At 36.3% G+C, this 24,860-nt stretch overlaps 1 protein-coding gene and 1 non-coding gene across 2 annotated transcripts in view; one reads left to right on the top strand and one right to left on the bottom strand.

Moving 5' to 3' along the window:
* Nucleotides 1-24,860, top strand: part of DOCK3 (dedicator of cytokinesis 3) — a 568,243-nt gene that overhangs the window by 223,319 nt on the left and 320,064 nt on the right. Inside the window, exon 5 of the mRNA XM_064595595.1 lies at nt 6,324-6,420. Within this exon, the coding sequence (XP_064451665.1) occupies nt 6,324-6,420 (97 nt within the window). The remainder of the gene's footprint in view (nt 1-6,323; nt 6,421-24,860) is intronic.
* LOC123835076 (small nucleolar RNA U13) lies at nt 7,265-7,368 on the bottom strand. The gene has a single exon (XR_006788633.1). It is a non-coding gene; the product is annotated as a small nucleolar RNA U13 (small nucleolar RNA).

The raw sequence follows: 24,860 nt of genomic DNA, 5'->3' as shown, positions 1-24,860 counted from the left end.
TAGATATTATGGAACATATCAAATTGTCTCATCCATCCATTCTATATCTGCTAGATTTATTTAACTCTTAGTTTAGAATAGAGTTAAAGGGAGAATCAGTAAGTCAGCAGTACCTACCAGAAGGTTTCTTGCTTTTGATCGTGTAGGCCAAGGTACCCTTTTATACTTGTCCTTTTTTTTTTGCCTTTGATGTCGTTGTTGGTCTGTTTAGGAAACTACTCTCAAACTCAACTCAGACTTACTCTGCTTATAGTTGTATGGATTTCTATTGCATGTGTTCTGGGAACCTTGTCATTATCATCACCACAGCTGGTTGGGGATCTGGGGGCTCGAAATGGATAGATAGATAGATGAGAGAGGGGATAGGAAGAGAATCAGTAATGATGCTCATGAAAGAAATATTAGAAGAATTATTGACAATCAGCTGCCAAAGAACAATGTGAAGGACTTGAGCATCTCAAGGGCTATGAGGTAGAGTTGTGCATTGTACAGCATTAGACAGCTGAGACAGAGAAGGATAAGCTTATGTCCTAACTTGTCACAGCACGATACGGAATGAAAAGTAGGGACTTTCTATGATTATACTTTCTTGCTTAAATTACCTCAGTGCCTTCTAACTGCTCTCCTCCTTCTACCTATGTCTCCTTACAGTTTATTCTCGGCATAGCTGCCAGAGTAATTTTTAAAAACTAGAAGTTAGATCATGTTACTCCTGTGTTTAAAACCTTCCAATGGCTCCTATCTCACTCAGAGTAAAAACTAAAGTTCTTGGTTATATGACCTGGCTTCACTCCTTCTAAACTCTCCCTGTTTCTCATTTGGCTTCAATTACATTGGCTTCCTTGCTTTTATTCAAACATATCAGGTATGCTCCTGCCTTAAGGTTTTTGTTCATGCTCTTTCCTATGCTTGGAGTACTATGCCTGACTAAAACTCTGTCACTTCCTTCAGGTCTTTTCCCAAATCTCAATGAGACATAGCCTGACTACCATATTCAATTCTGCCTTCTCCAGTCCCCTCACCGTCTTAAAACTGAATACTTCCATAGGACTGCTGCATCTGGAAACTGACTGTAGCTGCCACCAAGTTGGTTTCTTTGTAGTCTCTGCTTCTTTGGGTAATTGGTTTCCCTTTCTAAGTCTGGTGTAGATGGAGCTCAGGTTACAAGCCTGTGCCATAGTCAGAGAGAGGCTGAGAAATCAAGTATCTATTATTTTCTGCTTGTATAGTGGAAGGCAACTCTGTCTCTACATTTGGGGTTTTTATCAAACAAAGAAGGGGTTTACAATGCTGGAGCTAAGGAAAAGAAAATCACAATTTTCTGTAACACTGCCATCCTTTTCTCCTGGGAATCCTGTTTATGAGTAGATTGGAATTCTTTCACTTCTCCCTCATGTCTCTTAAGTACTCTTTCATACTTTGGGTTACTTTTTTGCTCTGACCTACATTCTAGAGTGATTTTTTCATTACTACCTTGCTACTAATTTTCTCTTGGGTTTTGTCCAGCATGTATCCTTTCTGTTGAGGTTTGTTTTTTCCCACTGCTATTATTTTTTGACATCTTAAGAATTGTGGTAAAATATTCATAACATAAAATTTAACATTTTAACCATTTTTAAGAGTATAATCCAGTGGCATTAAGTATATTCATAGTGTTGTGCAATCTTCATGAGTATTCAACTCTGGAATTTTTCATCATCCCAAACAGAGACTTTGTACCTCTTAAACAGATAACTCCCCATCTCCACTTCCTTCAGCCACTGGGAACTTTCTTCTTTCTATCTCTATGAATTTTCCTATTCTACGTACCTCATGTAAATGGAATCATGCAGTATTTGCCCTTTTGTGTCTGGCTTATTTTACTTAGCATAGTATTTTCAAAGCTCATCCATGTTATAGTATGTATCAAAATTTCATTTATTTTAGGGCGCCTGGGTGGGTCAGTTCGTTGAGTGTCTGCCTCTGGCTCAGGTCGTGATCCCAGGGTCCTGGGATTGAGTTCCGCATCAGGCTCCCTGCTCTGCGGGGAGCCTGCTTCTCCCTCTGCCTCTCTCTCTCTCTCTCTCTCATGAATAAATAAATAAAATCTTTTTTAAAAATTTCATTTATTTTAAATGTTGAATAATATTCCCATATATCCATATTACATTTCATTATTCAGCCATCAGTGGACACTTTGTTCATAATACTTTTTTTTTTTTTAAGATTTTATTTATTTATTTGAGAGAGAGAGAATAGAGACAGAGAGCACGAGCGGGAAGAGGGTCAGAGGGAGAAGCAGACCCCCCGCTGAGCAGGGAGCCCGATGCGGGACTCGATTCCGGGACTCGATCCCGGGACTCCAGGATCATGACCTGAGCCGAAGGCAGTCGCTCAACCAACTGAGCCACCCAGGCGCCCCCATAATACTTTTCTTTTGGAAAATTTCTAGTTGGTTCTTCTGCATATTCATTGGCTCCTGTTTTATTTGTGTTTGCTTGTGTTTCATACTTTTCCTTTTTTAAATGGAAGTTACTCATTACTCTAAACATTATAAACATATAAAAATGTCAGACTTTTATAAAATTCTGAAAAGATTTTTTAATATTATTTTTAAACCTTGACCATTTTATTTACCTATGTTTTAGAATTTTGGTTTTTAGAAGTGAGAGATTTTGTTTTTCCCTTCCTTCTCTTCCTCTCAGCACATCTGTCTAGTGCTTATGCAGTTACCTCTGCCTGCTCCCAAGGCCCCAGTGTAGAACCAAGTCCTTCAGCAGCATTTTAGATTTCCTTAGGCATAGCTATACTGGGGCCAAGGCAGATCATGACCTTAGGCTGTGTGGAGGAGGGGACTGCTTTAGGCCCAATCTGTTTAGCCCTAGAGCTTGCTAAAAGCCATAGTTCCAAGTGAGGTTCAGTAGCAGGTTTTTCTACTTGGCCTATGGAACAATGTGTTTGTAATAATACTATATCTGAATTTTAGGAGTTTTTAGGATATGGGGTATTATGATCCAAGAAAAATAAGTCAGTTTTAGTTTCAACTTAGATTAGTTAAATTGAGGTGAGTCCAAAGCCTTAAAATTTTAAAATAGGAACATTGTAAATTTCCCATAGATCTCCCTATTTAAAATAGCTGAACATGTAATAGATGAAACTTGCCACTTTATTCCACATTACATCACTGGTTTTTGATGTAGTGTTCCACGATTCATTGCGTATAACACCCAGTGCTCCATTCAGTACGTGCCCTCTTTAATACCCATCACCAGGCTAACCCATCCCGCCAACTCCCTCCCGTCTAGAACTCTCAGTTTGTTTCTCAGAGTCCATAGTCTCTCATGATTCATCTCCCCCTCCAATTTCCCCCCCTTCATTTTTCCCTTCCTGCTCTCTTCTTCTTCTTTTTAAAATATATAATGTATTATTTGTTTCAGAGGTACAGGTGTGTGATTCAACAGTCTTACACAATTCACAGTGCTCACCATAGCACATACCCTCCCCAATGTCTATCACCCAGCCACCCCATCCCTGCCACCCCCCACCACTCCAGCAACTCTCAGTTTGTTTCCTGAGATTAAGAATTCCTCATATCAGTGAGGTCATATGATACGTGTCTTTCTCTGATTGACTTATTTCGCTCAGCATAATACCCTCCAGTTCCATCCACATCGTTGCAAATGGCAAGATTTCATTCTTTTTGATGGCTGCATAATATTCCATTGTATATATACACCACTTCTTCTTCATCCATTCATCTGTTGATGGACATCTTGGCTCTTTCCATAGTTTGGCTATTGTGGACATTGCTGCTATAAACATCAGGTGCACGTACCTCTTTGGATCCCTACATTTGTATCTTTGGGGTAAATACCCAGTAGTGCAATTGCTGGATCGTATGGTAGCTCTATTTTCAACTTTTTGAGGAACCTCCATACAGTTTTCCAGAGTGGCTGCACCAGCTTGCATTCCCACCAACAGTGTAGGAGGGTTCCCCTTTCTCCGCCAACATCTGTCGTTTCCTGACTTGTTAATTTTAGCCATTCTGACTGATGTGAGGTGGTATCTCATTGAGGTTTTGGTTTGGATTTCCCTGATGCTGAGTGATGTTGTGCACTTTTTCATGTGTCTGTTGGCCATTTGGATGTCTTCTTTGGAAAAATGTCTGTTCATGTCTTCTGCCCATTTCTTGATTGGATCATTTGTTCTTTGGGTGTTGAGTTTGATGAGTTCTTTATAGATTTTAGATACTAGCCCTTTATCTGATATGTCATTTGCAAATATCTTCTCCCATTCTGTCGGTTGTCTTTTGGTTTTGTTGACTGTTTCTTTTGCTGTGCAAAAGCTTTTTATCTTGATGAAGTCCCAATAGTTCATTTTTGTCCTTGCTTCCCTTGCCTTTGATGATGTTTCTAGGAAGAAGTTGCTGCGGCTGAGGTCGAAAAGGTTACTGCCTCTGTTCTCCTTTAGGATTTTGATGGACTCCTATCTCACATTGAGGTCTTTCAACCATTTTGAGTTTCTTTTTGTGTGTGATGTAAGGAAATGGTCCAGTTTCGTTCTTCTGCATGTGGCTGTCCAATTTTCCCAACACCATTTTTTGAAGAGACTGTCTTTGTTCCATTGAACATTCTTTCTTGCTTTGTCGAAGATTAGTTGACCATAGAGTTGAGGGTTCATTTCTGGGCTCTCTATTGTGTTCCTTTGATCGATGTGTCTGTTTTTGTGCCAGTACCATGCTGTCTTGATGATGACAGCTTTGTAATAGAGCTTGAAATCCGGAATTGTGATGCCACCAGCTTTGCTTTTCTTTTTCAACATTCCTATGGCTATTCGGGGTCTTTTTTGGTTCCATACAAATTTTAGGATTATTTGCTCCATTTCTTTGAAAAAAGTGGATGGTATTTTGATGGGGATTGCATTGAATGTGTAGATTGCTCTAGGTAGCATTGACATCTTCACAATATATGTTCTTCCAAACCATGAGCATGGAATGTTTTTCCATTTCTTTGTGCCTGCCTCAATTTCTTTCATGGGTATTTTATAGTTTTCTGAGTACAGATCCTTTGCCTCTTTGGTTAGATTTATTCCTAGGTATCTTATGGTTTTGGGTGCAATTGTAAATGGGATTGACTCCTTAATTTCTCTTTCTTCTGTCTTGTTTTGGTGTATAGGAATGCCACTGATTTCTTTGCATGATTTTATATCCTGCCACTTTAGTGAATTCCTGTATGAGTTCTAGCAGTTTTGGGGTGGAGTCTTTTGGGTTTTCCACATAAAGTGTCATATCATCTGCAAAGAGTGAGAGTTTGACTTCTTCTTTGCCAATTTGGATGCCTTTTATTTCTTTTTGTTGTCTGATTGCTGAGGCTAGGACTTCTAATACTATGTTGAATGGCAGTGGTGATAGTGGACATCCCTGCCACGTTCCTGACTTTAGGGGGAAAGCTCTCAGTTTTTCCCCATTGAGAATGATATTCGCTGTAGGTCTTTCATAGATGGCTTTTATGATATTGAGATGTGTATCCTCTATCCCTATATTCTCAAAATCATGTCCCCCAGCTAAAATCACTGATTTTACACTTTAATTTCCTTCTTAGATTCATCACTGTTCATATCTGTATGTTGTGATTATTTGTCTGTTGATTCTCTAATCAGAGCAAGAGCTCTCTGAAGATAGGGATCCTGTCCACTTTTGTTCACTGATAAATCCTTGGCAATTTAGCACAGGGAATGGCACCATTGTGGATGCTACTTATGAGGTAAACTGAGGGAATCCCAGTACCTTTCTGATCCTCACCAGGATCAGATTTCCTCTACCAGACCCAGAATTCTACTACCAACACAATTTTCTAAGAGAGCACAATATCAGTATAAGGGATAGTTTATAAAATGTTTCAAAAACCAGTGTCTGGGTCCCTTTCCCTCCATTTCCATCAGATCTTTTATACCAAGAGCATAAGCTAATTTGTATTACTAGTAAATGTTAAAGGACACAAATAATTTAAAAAATGAATTTGAGCAAGACATGGGCAATATATGGTCTTTGTTTAAAGAAAAAAAGGCTCAAAAACGGTCTTTAAAAAGGTCTTTCTTAAAGACACTATTTCTAAAAGTAAAATTGAGGACTTACGTAGCAAAACTCAGGTGTTTTTTCATTAATTTAGGTCATTTACACTATTGCACTATATTATGGCAAAAGAATCTTGAGTCAGTTGGATGTATCTCTCCTTTGTATTTGCATGAATTTAAAATTTGAGTTACACACATTGAAAAGGTCACTAGATAGCATTCTGGTATTTTATCAAAGATAATGTGGCTGTTTGTTGTGGCTCTGGTTCTAGGCAGTATGAAACTGTGGTTCCACTTGAAGATTCTATTGTGACTGAGGTTACAGCAACTCTACAAGAATGGGCCAGTCTGTGGAAACAACTCTATGTGGTAAGTATTGATAAGTAGCTTACTAGATATTTAAAGTTCCATTAGAAAAGTGAAAAAAATTTATCTTACATATGCTAATTACAAATTTTTAGATTTCTGAATATTTGCAACTTTGTTCCTAATATTAACCGAAATATGGTACACTAAGTGTTGTTCAACCTGAAGAGAACACATTATTTGTATGCCTTCAGTTCCATAACATCAGGGGTTTTAGCTGTCTTACCCACTGCTGTAGCCCTAGAAGCTTTCATAAAACAGGTGTTTCCTGAATGAATGAACAAACTTAAGAGTTTCATTGTGAACCTAAAGGTGGGTAAAGGCCAAGAAGTTTTATCAACAGTTTCTTATAGCTACTAAGCTTATAGGATATGCCATATATGACATGTTTCGCTAAGTCCACAATTAATAAAAAGATTAATAAAAACCCAATCCATATCCTCTGGAAACTTGGAGAGTAGAGGGAGATAGGACACAAAAAAATCTGGCTGAAGTAAGTGACAAGGTTTGGGTTCTGTTATTTCATCAAGATGGAATAAGCACATTCTGTTATACTCCTCTTACTAATTACAACAAAATCCTGGACAAAACCCATAAATCATCTACCAGAAAACTCTGAAAGTAAAGGAAAAGAAGGTGGAGTGACTAGGGACATTTGAACTCAAGGATTGAGTGAGTTCCCTGATTGTTGTTTTTTCTTGCCTCTCATATACTTTGGCCTGGGCTTCTCTCTAGAGAAGCCCACCACCTGGAAATACTAATGGGTGCACACAAAAAGCACCAAAGAAAGCCTTTTCTTTTTAGCCAAAGGATGGCTCAGCAAGACAGAAACCTTCTTTTTGCTTCACATCGGACGGGTAATGTGCAGAGGTTGTAACAAGGTTTGAGAGAGGTACATGTCATACAACAGTGTGAACACCGTATCATCATGCTTATGAACTACAAAAGGATCAAGACAGAAACCTTTTAACCTATCCTTTATGTTCACTAGAGAACATTGCAATAAAAGCTGCACTCCCTTGTACCCTCCCAAACAGGCATTACAATAGTGGAATTGGTGACCAGAACTCCCATCTTACACACCCACTCTTCCCCACACCTGCAGTAACAAGGTGTCCCTCTCCAGTGGAGCCTTAGACCAAACTCTGACTTCTATCCCTCCCCACTACAGTAATGAGACAGTGCCTCTCTTCAGTGGGTCCCTGCAGGAGGATTCTGACTGCAACTTCACCAGCACTTGCAAAGTGGCACCTTCCCCAGCAGAGCCTGTGGGTGGGACTCTGGATTTCACAACTACCCAGTGTTAACAAGGTGATACCCTTATTTTGCAGAGTTCTGTGGGCAAAACTCTGACTTCCTCCTGTGCTCTGAAGTAAGGAAGAAGCATCCCTCCACAGAGGAGCCTGTGGTTAGAACTCTTGATTTCCACTTCCCTTGTAATAATAAGTGGGTCCCTCTGCAGCTGAGCCCTTAGGCAGGACTGACTCTCACCCTCTCCCCATTAATGAGACAGTGCCTCTCTCTCTAGTACATGATGTGAACAGTACCCTGTTTTTCATCCTTGCCCTGCTGAAATGAGGGAGTGCTTTTCCCCACCCAAATCCATACTGAGTATAAGTGAAGTGGAGTTCTGCTATCTAGGTAACACACTAATGGGGGGAAACCATAAGAGCACTGGAAAGACTTTATATACTAAATTGACATTTAAATCACAGCCCAGAAAAGTAAGCCTAGGATTGCCTTCTGAACTTAGGCAGATTGACCACCTGCTAAAATAGAAGATTTAAATAGGAATCAGAATGTCATAGGATAATACTTAAAATGTCCAGTGTACAGACCAAATTTACTTCACAAATGAAAAATCAGGAAAATCTCAACTCTAATAAGATAAGATAATCAATAGATGCCAACTTTGAAATGACACAGATGTTGGAATCATCAGCAAGGATCTTAAAGCTGTTTTTGTAAAATTGTTCCACCAAGCAATTAGAGACACTCTTGAAACAAATGAAAACATAGGAAACTGCAGCAATAGAAGTAGAAAACATAAATAATCAAATGAAAATTTTAGAACTGAAAAATACAGTAACCAAAATTTAAAAATTACTGGGTAGGCTCAATAGCAGAATGGAAAGAACAGAGGAAGGAATTAGTGAACTTAAAGATGGATCAATAGAAATTATCCAATCTGAATAATGGAGTGAAACTAAATGGAAAAGTAAGCTTAGCCTCAGAGACCTGTGGGACAATAACAAAAGATCTACCATTTAGGCATTAGAGTACTAGATGGAAAGGACAGAATGTGGACCTAAAAAATTTTTGAAGAAATAATGGCTTAAAATTCCCAAATTTGGGGGCACCTGGGTGGCTCAGTTCATTGAGCAACTGCCTTCAGCTCAGGTCATGATCCCAGAGTCCTGGGATTGAGTCCCACATTGGGCTCCCGGCTCAGTGGGGAGCCTGCTTCTCCCTCTGATCCTCTCCCCTCTCATGCTGTTTCTCACTCTTTCTCTCTCTCTCAAATAAATAAATAAATAAAATCTTTAAAAAAAAATTCCCCAAATTGGCGAAAGACATAAGTCTACAGACTCAAGAAGCTGAGTGAACTCCAAACAGGATAAACCTAAAGAAATCTGTGCACAAATTGTTGTTAAACTTCTGAAAATTAAAGCAAAAGAAAAAATCTTTATATGCACTGTTGTATTTGTGTATTTAAAATATATATATGTATATTAAAATTTTTATATATTTTTAAATTCCAAATTAATTAATATACAGTGTTAGATTATTTTCAGGTGTATAAGATAGTGATGCAACAATTCTATACATTACTCAGTGCTTATCATAAGTGCACTCTTTTTTTCATGTTTTTAAAAAAATTTCTTTAAATTTTACTCAGCTAACGTACAGTGCAATATTGGTTTCTGGAGTAGAACTCATCACTTACATACAACACCTAGTGCTCATCACCACAAGTGCCCTCTTTAATACCCATCACCCATCTAGCCCATCTCCCACCCACTTCCCTCCCTTAACTCTCAGTTTGTTCTCTGTCATTAAGAGTCTCTTATGGCTCTTATTAACACACTGTGAATTGTGCAAGACTGTTGAATCACAGATCTGTACCTCTGAAACAAATAATACAATATATGTTAAAAAAAAAAAAAGATAGCAGGAGGGGAAGAATGAAGGGGGGAAATTGGGGGAGAGAACCATGAGAGATGATGGACTCTGAAAAACAAATTGAGGGTTCTAGAGGGGAGCGGGGTGGGAGGATGGGTTAGCCTGGTGATGGGTATTAAAGAGGGCACATTCTGCATGGAACACTGGGTGTTATACACAAACAATGAATCATGGAACACTACATCTAAAACTAATGATGTAATGTATGATGATTAACAAAACAATAAAAAATTAAAAAAAATTAACACACTATTAAATAATCCATGGATCTCAAGAAATAAAAAATATGTTGAATGTAAATGAAAACATAATATATTAAAATGTATGGGATGCAGGGGCGCCTGGGTGGCTCAGTTGGTTAAGTGACTGCCTTTGGCTCAGGTCATGATTCTGGAGTCCCGGGATTAAGTCTCGCATCGGGCTCCCTGCTCAGCAGGGAGTCTGCTTCTCCCTCTGACCTTCCCCCCTCCCATATTCTCTCTCTCTCTCATTCTTGTGCTCTCAAATAAATAAATAAATAAAATCTTTAAAAAAAAATAAAATGTGTGGGATGCATTTAAAGCAGTGCTGAGAGGGACATTTATAACATTAAGTGCATATAATAGAAAAAAAAACATGATGTCAAATCAGTAATTGCAGATCCTACTTCAAGAATCTAAAAAAAAGAAGATAAACCCAAGTAAGCAGAATGCAGGAAAAAATAGAGCAGAAATTAATGAGATTAAAAATAGAAAAACAAGAGAAAAAAATGAAACCAAAAGCCAGTTTTTAAAAATATCAATAAAATTTATGAACATCTACCAAGACTGACAAGGAAAATGGGAGAAAATAGTAATTACCAATATACTGGGACTAAAGAAAGAGATTCACTGTAGATTCCACTGACATTAAATGGGTAATAAAAGAATACTATAATATGTAAGTGAGAATCTACCTGAATAAAACAAATCCTTGAATCACAAAATCACCAAAATTCACCCAAGATAAAATTGGTAATCTTAATATCCAACAGCTATTAAAGTAAATTTATGAAAGTCCTTCCAAAAATGAAATGACTAGGCCCAGATGGTTCCACTGGTAAATTCTACCAACAGTCTAAAGAAGAAAAACCAGCAGATCGTATCATTGTCAGAAAAAGCATTTGAGAAAATCCAACACTCTTTAATGATAAAAACTCTCAGCAAGGGGCGCCTGGGTGGCTCAGTTGTTAAGCATCTGCCTTCGGCTCAGGTCATGATCCCAGTGTCCTGGGATCGAGCCCCGCATTGGGCTCCCTGCTATGCAGGAAACTAGCTTCTCCCTCTCCCACTGCCCCCGCTTGTGTTCCCTCTCTTGCTGTGTCTCTCTCTGTCAAATAAATAAATAAAATCTTAAAAAAAAAAAACAAAACACCTTTCAGCAAACTAGGAATAAAGTGGACTTTTTCACCCTGAGAAAGGGCATTTATGAAAACCTACAGCAAATGTCATACTTAATGGTGACCGTCTGCTTTGGGGAACAAGGTTGAGGATGTCTGCTTTTAACAGTTTTAACAGTTTTACTCAGGTTAGTACTGGAGGACTTAACCAGTGCAGTAAGGCAAAAAAAGGGAAGAACGGACATACAGATTAGAATGAAGAAAAAAAGCTGGTCCTATTTGCAGAGCAGACCTATTTGTAGAAAATACAAATCAAAACTGCAGTGAAATATCACCTCACACCAGTCAGAACTGGCCACATAGGAAATCCCAAAGAATCTACAAACAACAAAACCCACTAGAATGTACAAAAGATACTCCTAAAACAATTAAGTTTGTAGTTACAGGATAGCAAATCAAAATACTTTTTCTTTCAGTCAGTCAATTAATTAATTATATTGCCATATATTAGCAATGGATAATTGGAAACCAAATTTTTAAAACAATACTATTTAATTAAAGGCCTAAATATGAGATATGAAACCATAAAAATCCTAGAGAAGAACACAGGCAATAACCTCTTTGACATTGGCCATAGCAACTTCTTTCTAGATATGTCTCCTGAGACAAGGGAAACAAAAGCAAAAATAAAGTATTGAGATTTCATCAAAATGAAAAGCTTCTGCACAGCAAAGGAAACAATCAACAGAAGGCAACCTATGGATTGGGAGAAGATATTTGCAAATTGCCTATCTGGTAAAGGATTAGTATCCAAAATACATAAAGAACTTAAAAAAATCAACACAAAGGATGAGCAGAAGACATGAATAGACATTTTTCTAAAGAAGATGTATAGATGGCCGATAGACACACAAAAAGATGCTCAAAACTCATCACCAGGAAAATACAAGTCAAAACTACAGTGAAATAATCACCTCACACCAGTCAGAATGGCTAAAATCAACAACACAAGAAACAAGGATGCAGAGAAAGGGGAACCCTCGTTCATTCTTGGTAGGAATGCAAGCTGGTGCAGCCACTCTGCAAAACAGTATGGAGGTTCCTCAAAAAGTTAAAAATAGAAGTACCCTATGATCCAACAATTACACTACTAGGTATTTACCCAAAGGATACAAAAATACTGATTCAAAGGGGTATATGCACCCCGATGTTTATAGCAGCACTATCAACAATAGCCAAACTATGGAGAGAGCCCAAATGTCCATTGACTGATGAATGGATAAAGATGTGGTATCTATATACAATGGAATATTACTCAGCAATCAGAAAAATGAAATCTTGCCATTTGCAATGACATGGATGGAGTTAGAAAGTATTATACTAAGCAAAATAAGTCAGAGAAAGACAAATATCATATGATTTCACTCATATGTGGAATTTAAGAAACAAAGCTATAGAGAACAAACTGATGGTTACTGGATGGAAGGTGGGTTGGGGGAATGGTTAAATAGGTGATGGGGATTAAGGAGTGCACTTGTGATGAGCACCAGGTGTTGTGTGGAAGTGCTGAATCACTAAATTCTACACCTGAAACCAATATTACACTATATGTTAACTAACCTGAATTGAAATGAAAACTTGAAAAAAAGAAAAAATAATGGTGTTTTAAACAAAATACACATTTATTTCTTTTTCAAGTGAGCACAGGCATTCTGGATTTGGTATGGCGGCTCTACAGTTGTCAAAGACTCAGGATCAGAAATGTTCTGAATAAATTAGAGCTGCTATTTGATGCAATAGCTTAGAACATTTAAAATTTGAAAAATCTTTCAGGTGTGCATTGAGGCCAGTGTACTCACTGATTTTCTAGAGACATGGAAAAACTTGAAAGTGGGAGGCTTGTGTTGGAAAGAGGACAACTGCAAACAATATTTTTTAAAAATATTTTATACCTAAAGTTTGAAATTGCCATGGTAATTTTTAAATTTGCCTTCTGATGAATGGAATGTTGGAATGTTGCCTTTCTTTGCCATCTTAACAAATTGCAGTGTTTCTGGTTAATTCTTTTAAAAGTATTGTTGGGACGCCTGGGTGGCTCAGTCGGTTAAACGGCTGCCTTCGGCTCAGGTCATGATTGAGTCCCGAGAAGCAGGCTCCCTGCTCAGAGGGGAGTCTGCTTCTCCTTCTGCCAGCCTGTAGCCCTGTTTGTGCTTGCTCTCTTTCTCTTTGACAAATAAAAAAAAATTAAAAAAATATAAAAGTATTGTTAATATGATAAGTGTCAAATGATTGTTATTCTATTATGAATGTAGGAGGTCAGTCGTAGCCAGTGAAATTCAAAACAAATGAATACACATCTTCAAATAACTCTTTCTACTGGGAGAGAATAAAAATTTGTTATATTACTAAAATCAGTAAGAGAGCTAAACATTCTCCCTTTGTTTTCCCTACTTAATTTCAAGCCATATAGTTCTTTTTAATCTAACTTTCTAAGAGCAAAGTAACTACCTAGCTGTCCTCTGAGAAAGAGTATACTTAAGAACCAGAATGAATCTAGGTTAACAACTTTTAAAGTCTAATTTATCTGATTCTGAAAACAAAAGAAAAATAAAAGACAAAGAGTAAACTGAGAAACAAGTCTCAACATATGTAACTATAAAGATTAACATCTTTCTGTATATAGATTACATAAAAATCAGTAGGAAAACCAGTAAGAATACCAATAGATAATCAGCAAAGATACAAACAAGCCATTCACAAAACAATACATTAAGGAAATAGTCTTACTAGTAAGAGATGTAAATTAAATCAGTGAGATAATGAGATAACCCTAACCATTCCCAGATATTCTCCTTCATATTAACAGGCAAGAAAGTGAAATTTATTTTTATTTTTATTTTTTTATTATATTCAGTTAGCCAACATATAGTACATTATTAGTTTTTAATGTAGTATTCAGCTATTCATTAGTTTTGTATAACACCCGGTGCTCATCACAACATGTGCCCTCCTCAATACTCATCACCCAGTTACCCCATCCCCCCATTCCCCTCCCTTCTGTAACCCTCAGTTTGTTTCCTGGGGTCCAGAGTCTTTTATGGTTTGTCTCCCTCTCTGATCTCTTCCCATTCCCATTCCCTCCCTTCCCCTGTGGTCCTCCGCGTTATTCCTTATGCTCCACATGTGAGAGAAACCATATGATGATTGTCTTTCTCTGCTTGACTTACTTCACTTAGCATAATCCCCTCCAGTTCCATTAAAAAAAAAAAAAGGAAGTGAAAATATTTGCTGGTGGATATCAAGTTTTAATTAGCACATCTGAAAAATAATTTAGTAAAAGCCTTAAAATTCTTCAGACTTTTAAGTAATAAAAGTAATTCTAATTCTGGGAATTTGTTTTAAGATAATAATGTTAAATATGAGAATGGAGTGACTATTTCATAAATATTTACATGGAAGCAGTATTTGCAGTAGCAAAAATAAATTTACTTATCCAAATGTGCCAGCTGTAGTCCAGTTAAGATATAGATGTGTTAGTGCTTACATTAAATAGTATATTATATACTATTGTTTAATATAATATATATAATATATATTAATGCTTACATTACATAGTATATTATATATTATTATATAATAAAGTGAATTTATGTAGAAATTATATATAAAGTATAATCTCACCTGCATTATGAAAATATATTTGGAAAACACATGAAGAAAATGCACCATAATTTTAATGAGGATTAATTGAGGGGCCAAGATGTTAGATTCTTTTTTCTGATCAATTTTAAAAATTTTGAATTGTTAATATATATTATTGTTAGGAAAAAATAAAACTTTCATTGAAATAATAAATGATATCGTGAAATACTACTACCAGTGTTAAGTGAAAAAGATATATATACAAGAGATTAAGGTAGGAGATTATACTAGTTAATTTGCTATGTTTAGCTTTTATCACAGTATCAGCAAATATATATTAAATTCTAGAGAAAGGGCTTTGGACATGGGTCTTAAATCTGAGCCTTTCATCTTCTGTGTTAGGCTTCTTATTAAATCGTAGATTTATATTACCCATTTATACACAAAAATTATTTCAGAGAGTTGTTAGAGATGAAATAAAATTGCATATAAAGCTTCAAACACTAAATCAGTGTTGATTATATTATCTTGTTTTTGATATGAATTATATGTCTCTCCAGGTATACATAATTGACATCTATTTTCTGATATAGGTGATATTTAGAATGATAGCAGTTTCATCACTTAAGAAGCTTTTCTCTGTAGAGAAATAAATAGACTCAATGAAGTGGACTTCATTTATATAATGAGGTATAATGGAGTGCTTGGATAAGAGTGTATGTATACTTGAGCCAGGATAGAAAAACCTCCATCCTCTGAGGCAGATAAAACCTTAATTTCCCATTCCAGTAATCTTACTTTGATATGAAAACCATCATTTATGGAAAATGGCGACATCATTACTCATTCCTGTCAAAAACAAGATTGTGAAATTTTAAATATTTATGCTACAAGTACTTTTTAGTTTTTTAAAACAAAAACACATTAGAAATCACACACGGGGTTGCCTGGGTGGCTCAGTTGGTTAGGTGTCTGTTCAGTTGGTTAGATGTCTGCTCAGTTGGTTAGGTGTCCGTTGGTCATGATCCCAAGGTCCTGGGATGGAGCCCCACATGGGCTCTCCCCGCTCAGTGGGGAGTCTGCTTCTTCCTATCCCTCTGTGCGTGGTCTCTCTCTCTCTCAAAAATAAGAAAAAATCTTAAAAAGAAATCATACACAGAAGGTATCTTTCTCTTTTTGCCAAGATAAAAATTGAGGTCAATTATTAATAAAACTAGAAAATAAATATATTAGAATTATCTTTATTCTTCATTTTTAGAGTTATCACAGCAATGGAAAAAAGAAAATTTTCCAACAACTAAGAAATCTTCATCAAAAAACTATATAGGTGTTTCATTTTATTTTTTTATTTAAATTTATTTATTTATTTATTTTATTATGTTATGTTAGTCACCATACAGTACATCATTAGTTTTTGATGTAGTGTTCCATGATTCATTATTTGCATAGAACACCCAGTGCTCAATTAGCCAAGGTATAGTACATCATTAGTGTTTGATATAATGTTTCAATGATTCTTTTTTTTTATAATGTTCAATGATTCTTTAGTTCAGTATAATACCTAATGCTCATCATATCACATGCCCTCTTTAATGCCCATCACCCAGTTACTCCATCCCCCCACCCACCTCCCTTTTCACAACCCTCAGTTTGTTTTCCAGAGTCAAAAGTCTCATATGGTTTGTCTCCCTCTCTGATTTCTTCCCATTCAGTATCCCCCCCCACCCTATTGTGCTCTGCACTATCCCTTATGTCCCACATCTGAGTGAAGCCATATGATAATTGTGTTTCTCTGAGTGACTTACTTCACTTGGCATAATACTCCCCAGTTCCACCCATGTCGATGTAAATGGTAGGTATTCATCCTTTCTGATGGCTGAGTAATATTCCATTGTATATATGGACCACATCTTTTTTATCCATTTGTCTGTTGAAGGGCATCCCAGCTCTTTCCACAGTTTGGCTATTGTGGACCTTGCTGCTATGTACATTGGGGTGCATGTGCTCCTTCTTTTCACTACACCTTTATCTTTGGGGTAGATACCCAGTAATGCAATTGCTGGGTCATAGGGTAGCTCTATTTTTAACATCCTGAGGAACCTCCATATTGTTTTCCAGAGTGGCTGTACCAGTTTGCATTCCCACCAGCAGTGTAAGAAGGTTCCCCTTTCTCCACATCCTCGCCAACATTTGTTGTTCCCTGTCTTGTTCTATGAGTGGGTTTAACAACCAATTATACTGTCTGTTAAGGTGACACTTACAGGGGTGCCTGTCTGGCTCAGTCAGTATAACATGTGACTCTTGATCTTAGGGTTGTGAGTTCAAGACTCATGTTGGGCCCAGAGCCTACTTAAAAAAAAAAAAAAGACACTTTTATGAAATAAATGTAAAATGATGTGTACTTGCATTAATTTTGGGCTATGAATTTTCCCTCAAGTGTATAACTGCAGCATTTCATAATTGTAGCTAAATTGTTTTAGTCATTTATTTGTACTATTTTAGGATGACATGATATTAGAATTTTTGCTTTCACATTAAAAACACATTTGAGTATCTGTAACGAAGTCTACCCTGTAGTTTACTTTTCCTTTGTGATAGAGTATACCTTAACACAGCAATATTTTCATGTTATAGGAAGATAATTAACACACATTTCTAATAGAACATAGAGATTAAAGATATGCTTTATAACAGTTCTACTTTGTATTGAATAAGAAGTTTTTAAATTTTTTTCAGGAATCCCTAAGAAATGAACATTTCCTAGATTTTACTAGAAATAAGGTACAGCTCTCTAAATTCTGCTGTATAATGTCTTTCTAATCTTTGGAAGATTAAATTTGTAAATTGAAGTTGGCATGTCATGGGGTCCATGTAAAGAACAGAAGATGTAAAATCCATTTTTATGGTCATCCTAAGAATATTGATTTGCCAAGTTTATAAACATACATTGGTTTCCTTACATCATCGTATCTTTTGGGTCCAATGAGAGGAATTCAGCAGAGAAACATTGTATAGTGACTAAGTGCATGGGCTCTGGAGAGATACTCCGAGTGCAAATTCTGATGCTACAACTTGGTAGCTGTGTGATTTTGTGCCTCTTAGTTTTCTCCTAGGAGATAATAATGGTGTCTATCTCCTAGGGTTGTGATGTCGCTTAAATGGTATGAAAGTTTAGAATGGTACCTGGCACATTTTTAAATGCTTGATTAAATGCTTACTCATTATTTCATTTTTGTTGTTATTTAATAGGAATGATATTTACTGTTGTAGGAGTCTGTTCCTAAAGCAAGTCTTCTATCTTCTTTAGTCCTACATCTTTACAAAGATATCCTAGCCTCCATCCCACCTATCCTAAAAATATTAATCTTTAGAAGTGCAAGCTCTTTTTCTTGCTGCCTTTTCAAATATATTTTGTACATAACAAAGTGATAGTTTTAAAAGATTTTCTCTCCAAGTATATTCTGTAAATCAGTGTTTTAATGACTTTTAAGGCTGGTATTTTCTTTTTGTTGTTGTTGTTGTTGTTTTGTTTTTTAAATTTTATTATGTTATATTAGTCACCATACAATACATCACTGGTTTTTTATGTGGTGATCCACGATCCATTGTTCTTGTATAACACCCAGTGCTCCATGCAGTACGTGCCCTCCTTAATACCCATCACTGGGCTAACCAATCCCCCTCCCCCCTCCCCTCTAAAACCCTGTTTGTTTCTCAGAGTCCATAGTCTCTCATGGTTCATCTCTCCCTCCAGTTCCCCGCCCCCTCATTTTTCCCTTCCTTCTCCTAATGTCCTCCATGCTATTCCTTATGTTCCACAAATAAGTGAAACCATATGATAATTGACTTTCTCTGCAAGGCTGGTATTTTCAATTGAAGATAACTTTTAGTATATTTTATTTTAGCTAGGTTTATAATCTAAAATAATATTTTGGCAGGCATCCTTGTGGCTATCCAGTATCTCCACTCCTCTTTTTCCTTATTAAAAGAGCCCCAAACAGTTTAGATTGGCAGTGTGTACAGCTAAAGTACCTATCTTTTTAGACTCCCTTGAAGCTAGGAGAGATGGTGTGATGCATTTCTGGTCATGAGCTATAAGCAGAAGTTTCTACAAAGTGTTTTCTGGAAAAGCCATTGTATTTCTTATAACAAGTGAATTTACTACATCGGTATATGGTGGAGCTGCTATCTTATTACTAGGAGATGGCATTTATGAGGGTAAAAATCACCTTCCAAGGATTGCAGAACACAAAAATAGATGTCTTAGATATTGCTGACACTGTACAATCACTGTAAAAGCTGTAGACTACTTTGGAATTTTTTGTTATGTGAAAAACTAATTCTCTACTAGGTTAAATCCTTTTATCAGGTTTATAAAATGCAGACAAACACAAATCTAATTGATTTATGAGGTATCACTGAAGGAAGAGTGAATTAACTCATTACATGATTGATTACCACTACTTTTATTTTTTATTTTTTTAAAGATTTTATTTATTTATTTGACAGAGAGAGACACAGCGAGAGAGGGAACACAAGCAGGGGGAGTGGGAGAGGGAGAAGCAGGCTTCCCGCGGAGCAGGGAGCCCGATGCGGGGCTTGATCCCAGGACCCTGGGATCATGACCTGAGCTGAAGGCAGACGCTTAAAGACTGAGCCACCCAGGCGCCCCTACCACTACTTTTAATTCACTAATTTTGTTTTTCTGTAAACAGTGGACTTGCCTTCATTATTGTCTGTATCTGTTGAAATGGAAAGAAAGATATTTTTAAATTGTTTATATACAAGTGCATATTTTAAATTTACTTTTTCTTTCAGATTTAAATTTCACTGACGAGTATTTTACTCTTATAATACATAGCTTTTATAGCAGACATATTCAACTTACATTTACTTGAAAATTTATAGACTCCATGAAGACATGATAACTGAAGAAAAAATAACCTAAGTAGTAAATATTATTTCATTTTATTATACTGCCTTTTTTTTTTTTTTAAAGATTTTATTTATTTATTTGACAGAGAGAGACACAGCGAGAGAGGGAACACAAGCAGAGGGAGTGGGAGAGGGAGAAGCAGGCTCCCCGCAGAGCAGGGAGCCCGATGTGGGACTCGATCCCAGGACCCTGGGATCATGACCTGAGCCGAAGGCAGTCGCTCAACCGACTGAGCCACCCAGGTGCCCATTATACTGCCTTTTTTAATGGGCTCAATTTTCTTTGTGAAGTACATTTTTATTTCAGTATTCTTTTTGAAAGTATTTGCAAAAGAAATGATAAATTAGGTTCCTGGATTACTTTTATATCATCATTGGGGAATAGTTGTGATAAAATAACATCGGGATAGTTGTATGGAAACAGAATGTTAAAATTGGACTATTTCTGCCTTACATACACTTACGTTCTATTTTAAGGCCCAGGACTACTCCCACTACCACCCACATGCAAGATATGCTAAGAAACTGTGAAGCATGTTTGGTTAGCAGTAGGTCAATTTAATGAAATATGTGTAACATTTGTCTACTAAAAACTATAAAATATTACTGAGAGGTTAAAGAAGACCTAAATAAATGGAGCAAGATGTCATGCTTGTGGAGTGGCAAACTCAATTTTGTTAAGATGTCCATTCGCTCCAAAATTAATACATGCATCAACACAGTAAGTAACAAGCAAAATTTCAGTGGGCATTTTTTGGCAGAAATTGATTATGTTTATTCTACAATATATATATGGAAACATAAATGGCTGGAGTATCCAAAGCAAACTTGAGGAAGAACCAAGTTGGAGGTCTTTGTATATGTGATTTCAAGACTAACTATGAAGTATAGTAATCAAGACAAAAAGTATTGACAAAAGGATAGGCATATACATCAGTGGAATAGAGACCATAACTGACCAGACAGATATAGTCAATTAATTTTTTTCATTATTTATAAATTTAAAATGAAGATTGTGTATAATTTAAGGAGTGCAACATGATGATCCAATACATACATAGTTGGTGAAATAAGTACTAGAGGCAACCTCATTAACATGTCACCTCCTCTTCACATAGTTATCATTCTTTGTGTGTGATGAGTGTCCCTGAAATGTATTCTCTCAGCATATTTTTAGTCATCAGTGCAGTATTATTAAGTATAGTCATCATGCCTGTATATTAGATCTCTGGATTATTCATCCTATGTAACTGTAACTTTGTACCTTTTCAGCAACATCTCCCATTTCCTCAGCCTACTGATCTACTCTCTGCTTCTGTAAATTATTCTTTTTTTAGATTCTGTATATGTTATATAAAAGTATATTTTAAAAATATGTGTGGGGCGCCTGGGTGGCTCAGTCGTTGGGCATCTGCCTTTGGCTGAGGTCATGATCCCAGGGTCCTGGGATCGAGCCCCGCATTGGGCTCTCTGCTCAGCCTGCTTCCTCCTCTCCCACTCCCCCTGCTTGTGTTACCTCTCTTGCTCTCTCTCTCTCTCTCTCTCTGTCTCTCTGTCAAATAAATAAAATCTTTAAAAAAAATATGTGTATGTGTGTATATATTATAATATCTGTGTAATCCTAAATGATATACACTTGTGCAGGTGTTTATATGGTAAAATTACTCTGTACAAACTTTTCTACAACTCCCTTTTATCTCTTAATATGTTTTCACATTTATTCATGTTGTATTTTTTATATTATATTAGTAGTTGTTCATTTCATGATTATATAGTATTCCATATGACTATGCCATATGTATCCATTCCACTGTTGGTTGACATTAAGGTTAACTCCTTTTTTTTTTTGGCCCATGTTCAGGAGTGAGACTGGTCTATAATTCTCCTTTCTCCAGTGTGGACTTGGTCTGGCTTTGGTATCAAGATTATACTAACATCATAAAATGAATTGGAGAGTTTTCTCTCTTTTTATTTTCTAAAAATTTTTATGTAAGATTGTGATTACCTGTTTCTTGAATATTTGATAGAACTACCTTTAGGATAGTGTTTTCTTCATGAGATGATTTTTTAAATTACTGATTCTATTTCTGTAATGATTTTGGAATCATTCAGGATTTTTTGGGTTATTTTTGATTTCTTTGTTCTCGGAATTTTTCTATCTCACTTAAGTTTTTAAGGGTAAAGACATAAATTGCCTTTTGCAATAGTTACTTCCTGTTTTCATTCCTAATATTTATTTTTGCCACCTTGTTCATCTCACTCAGACTTGCCAGAGGTTTGTCTATTTAATTTTTAAATTTTAAATTTTATTTTATTTTTTTTAGATTATTTGAGAGAGAGAGAGAGTGGGGAGAGGGGCAGAGGGAGAGAGAGAATCTTAAGCTGACTCCCCGCTGAGCTTGGAGCCTGACTCTGTCCTGATCTCATGACCCTGAGATCATGACCTGAACCAAAATCAAGAGTTGGATGCTCAGTTGAGCCACCCAGGAGCCCCTCTATTTTAGTAACCTTTTCAGGTAATACCTTTTGGTTTTGCTAACCCTCAATTATAGTCTCATTTTCCATTTATTTAATTTGTGTTCTTGTTTTTATTTCCTTCCAACATCTTTTTATGGGTTTAACCAGTTTTTCTTTTTCCAACTTACAAGTTGGACACATAGTTCATTTTTAAAAAATTCTTTCCTTAGACTTGTCTAGCCTGCTATTTAACGAGCCATGAGTTCTTTGATTACATTTGTCAGTTCTAGAAATTCTTTGGTTACTTTTTAGAAGTTTTAATTTTAATTCCAGTTAACATACACTGTTGTATTAGTTTCTGGTGTATAATATAGTAATTCAGCACTTCCATAAATCACCCTGTGCTCATCACAAGTGCACTCCTTAATCCCCATCACCTATTTAACCTGTCCACTCCACCTACTTCTCCTCTGGTAACCATTTTGTTCTCTATAATTTAAAAGAGTCTGATGACTAAAATCAGCAACAGCAGAACAACGGATGTTGCTGAGGATGTGGAGAAAAAGGAACACTTGTGCACTGTTGGTGGGAATGCAAACTGGTATGGCAGTTGTGGAAAACAGTATGGAGGTTCCTCAGAAAGTTAAAAATAGAACTACCTTATGATCTAGCAATTGCAATGCTAGGTATTTACCCAAAGAATACAAGAACACTAATTCAAAAGGGATGCATGCACCCTGATGTTTATAGAAACATTATTTACAATAGCAAAGATATGGAAGCAGCCCAAGTGTCCATTGATTGATGAATGCATAAAGAAGATGTGGTGTGTGTGTATATATATAAATATACACATATATATATGTATATATACACACACATACATACAGTGGAATATTATTCAGCCATAAAAAAGATTGAAATCTTGCCATTTACGACATGGAGGGAGTAGAGGGTATTGTGCTAAGTGAAATAAGTCAGTTGGAGAAAGACAAATACCTATGATTTCACTCATATGTGGAATTTAAGAAACAAAACAAGCAAAGGGAAAATAATGAGAGACAAATCAAGAATTCTTTGGTTATTTTTTAAGTCTGCCTGGTTAATTTTTACAGCCTTTTCTTCTTGGTGTTTACCCATTTATTTCTTTAAACATATTGTAGATGCCTATTTAATATTCTGTGTATGATCATTTCAGTCTTCAGTTTTTGTTGTTCTGATTAAGTTGTCTTTTTATTTGCTGACTCTTGCTCATATTTGCTTGTTTTAATCCTGGTTTTGGTGTTTTTTTTATTTTGAGCTGATGTTCTTTGGGGCTGTAACTCTAGGAATTCTTTAAAGCTAGGGTTAAAACATTTCTCAGAAAATTTGCATTTGTTTTTGCCAGGTTCTTGGGGTATTACCTTTCTGGAAACATGTTAAAATTTAGATTGAGGTTTCTTGGTAGGAATTGCATTAAATGTGTAGATTGCTTTGGGTAGCATAGACATTTTAACAATATTTGTTCTTCCAGTTGATGACCATGGAATGTTTTCCATTTCTTTGTGTCCTCTTCCATTTCTTTCATCAGTGTTTTATAGTTTTTAGAGTACAAATCTTTTACCTCTTTGGTTAGGTTTATTCCTGGGTGTCTTATGGTTTTTGGTTTGCTGTAGGGATCAAGACAGTATGATACTGGCACAAAAATAGACACATGGATCAATAGAACAGAATAGAAAACCCAGAAAAGAATCAGACTATATGGTCAATTAATCTTTGGCAAAGCAGGAAAAAGTATTCAGTGGGAAAAAGACAGTCTCTTCAACAAATTGTGCTGGGAAAACTGGGCAGCCACATGCAAAAGAATGAAAGCTGACCACTTTCTTACACCATACACAAACTAAATTCAAACTGAATAAAAGACCTAAATGTGAGACAGGAAACCATTAAAATCCTAGAGGAGAACACAGGCAGTAACCTCTTTGACATCAGCCATAGCAACTTCTTTCTAGGTGTGTCTCCTTTGGCAAGGGAAACAAAAGCAAAAATAAACTATTGGGACTTCATCAAAAGAAAAACTTCTGTACAGAGAAGGAGACAATCAACAAAACTAAAAGGCAACCCTTGGAATGCAAGAATATATTTGCAAATGATATACCTGATAAAGGGTTAGTATCCAAAATATATAAAGAACTTATAAAACTCCAGACCTAGAAAACGAATAATCCAGTTAAAAAATGGGCAGAAGACAGGAATAGACATTTTTTCCAAAACTGATGGCCAACAGACACATGAAAGATGCTCAACCACCCTGATCATCAGGGAAATACAAATCAAAACTACAGTGAGATATCATCTCACACCAGTCAGAATGGCTAATATTAACAACACAAGAAACAACAGGTGTTGGTGAGGATGCAGAGAAAGGGGAACACTCTTTCACTCTTGGTAGGAATGCAAGCTGGTGTGGCCACTCTGCAAAAGAGTATGGAGGTTCCTTAAATAGTTAAAAATAGAACTACCCTATGATCTAGCAATTGCACTACTGTATTTACCCAAAGAATGTAAAAATACTAATTCAAAGAGATACATGCACACCGATGTTTATAGCAACATTATCAACAACAGTCAAATTATGGAAGCAGCCCAATGGCCATTGACTGATGAATGGATAAAGAAGATGTGGTACACACACACACACACACACACACACACACACACACATACTAGAATATTACTCAGCCATTAAAAAGAATGAAATCTTGCCATTTGCAATGACATGGATGGAGCTAAAGTGTATTATGCTAAGTGAAATAAGTCAGAGAAAGACAAATACCATATGATTTCATTCATATGCAGAATTTAAGAAATGAAACAGATGAACATAGGA

Source organism: Mirounga angustirostris, unplaced genomic scaffold (genome assembly GCF_029215605.1).
Source record: "Mirounga angustirostris isolate CCGP_5_RB_7025 unplaced genomic scaffold, mMirAng1.0.hap1 SCAF_1, whole genome shotgun sequence".
NCBI classification, from domain to species: domain Eukaryota; kingdom Metazoa; phylum Chordata; class Mammalia; order Carnivora; family Phocidae; genus Mirounga; species Mirounga angustirostris.
Note: the sequence above shows the minus strand (reverse complement) of the source record. Positions and strands in the feature narration are given on the sequence as shown.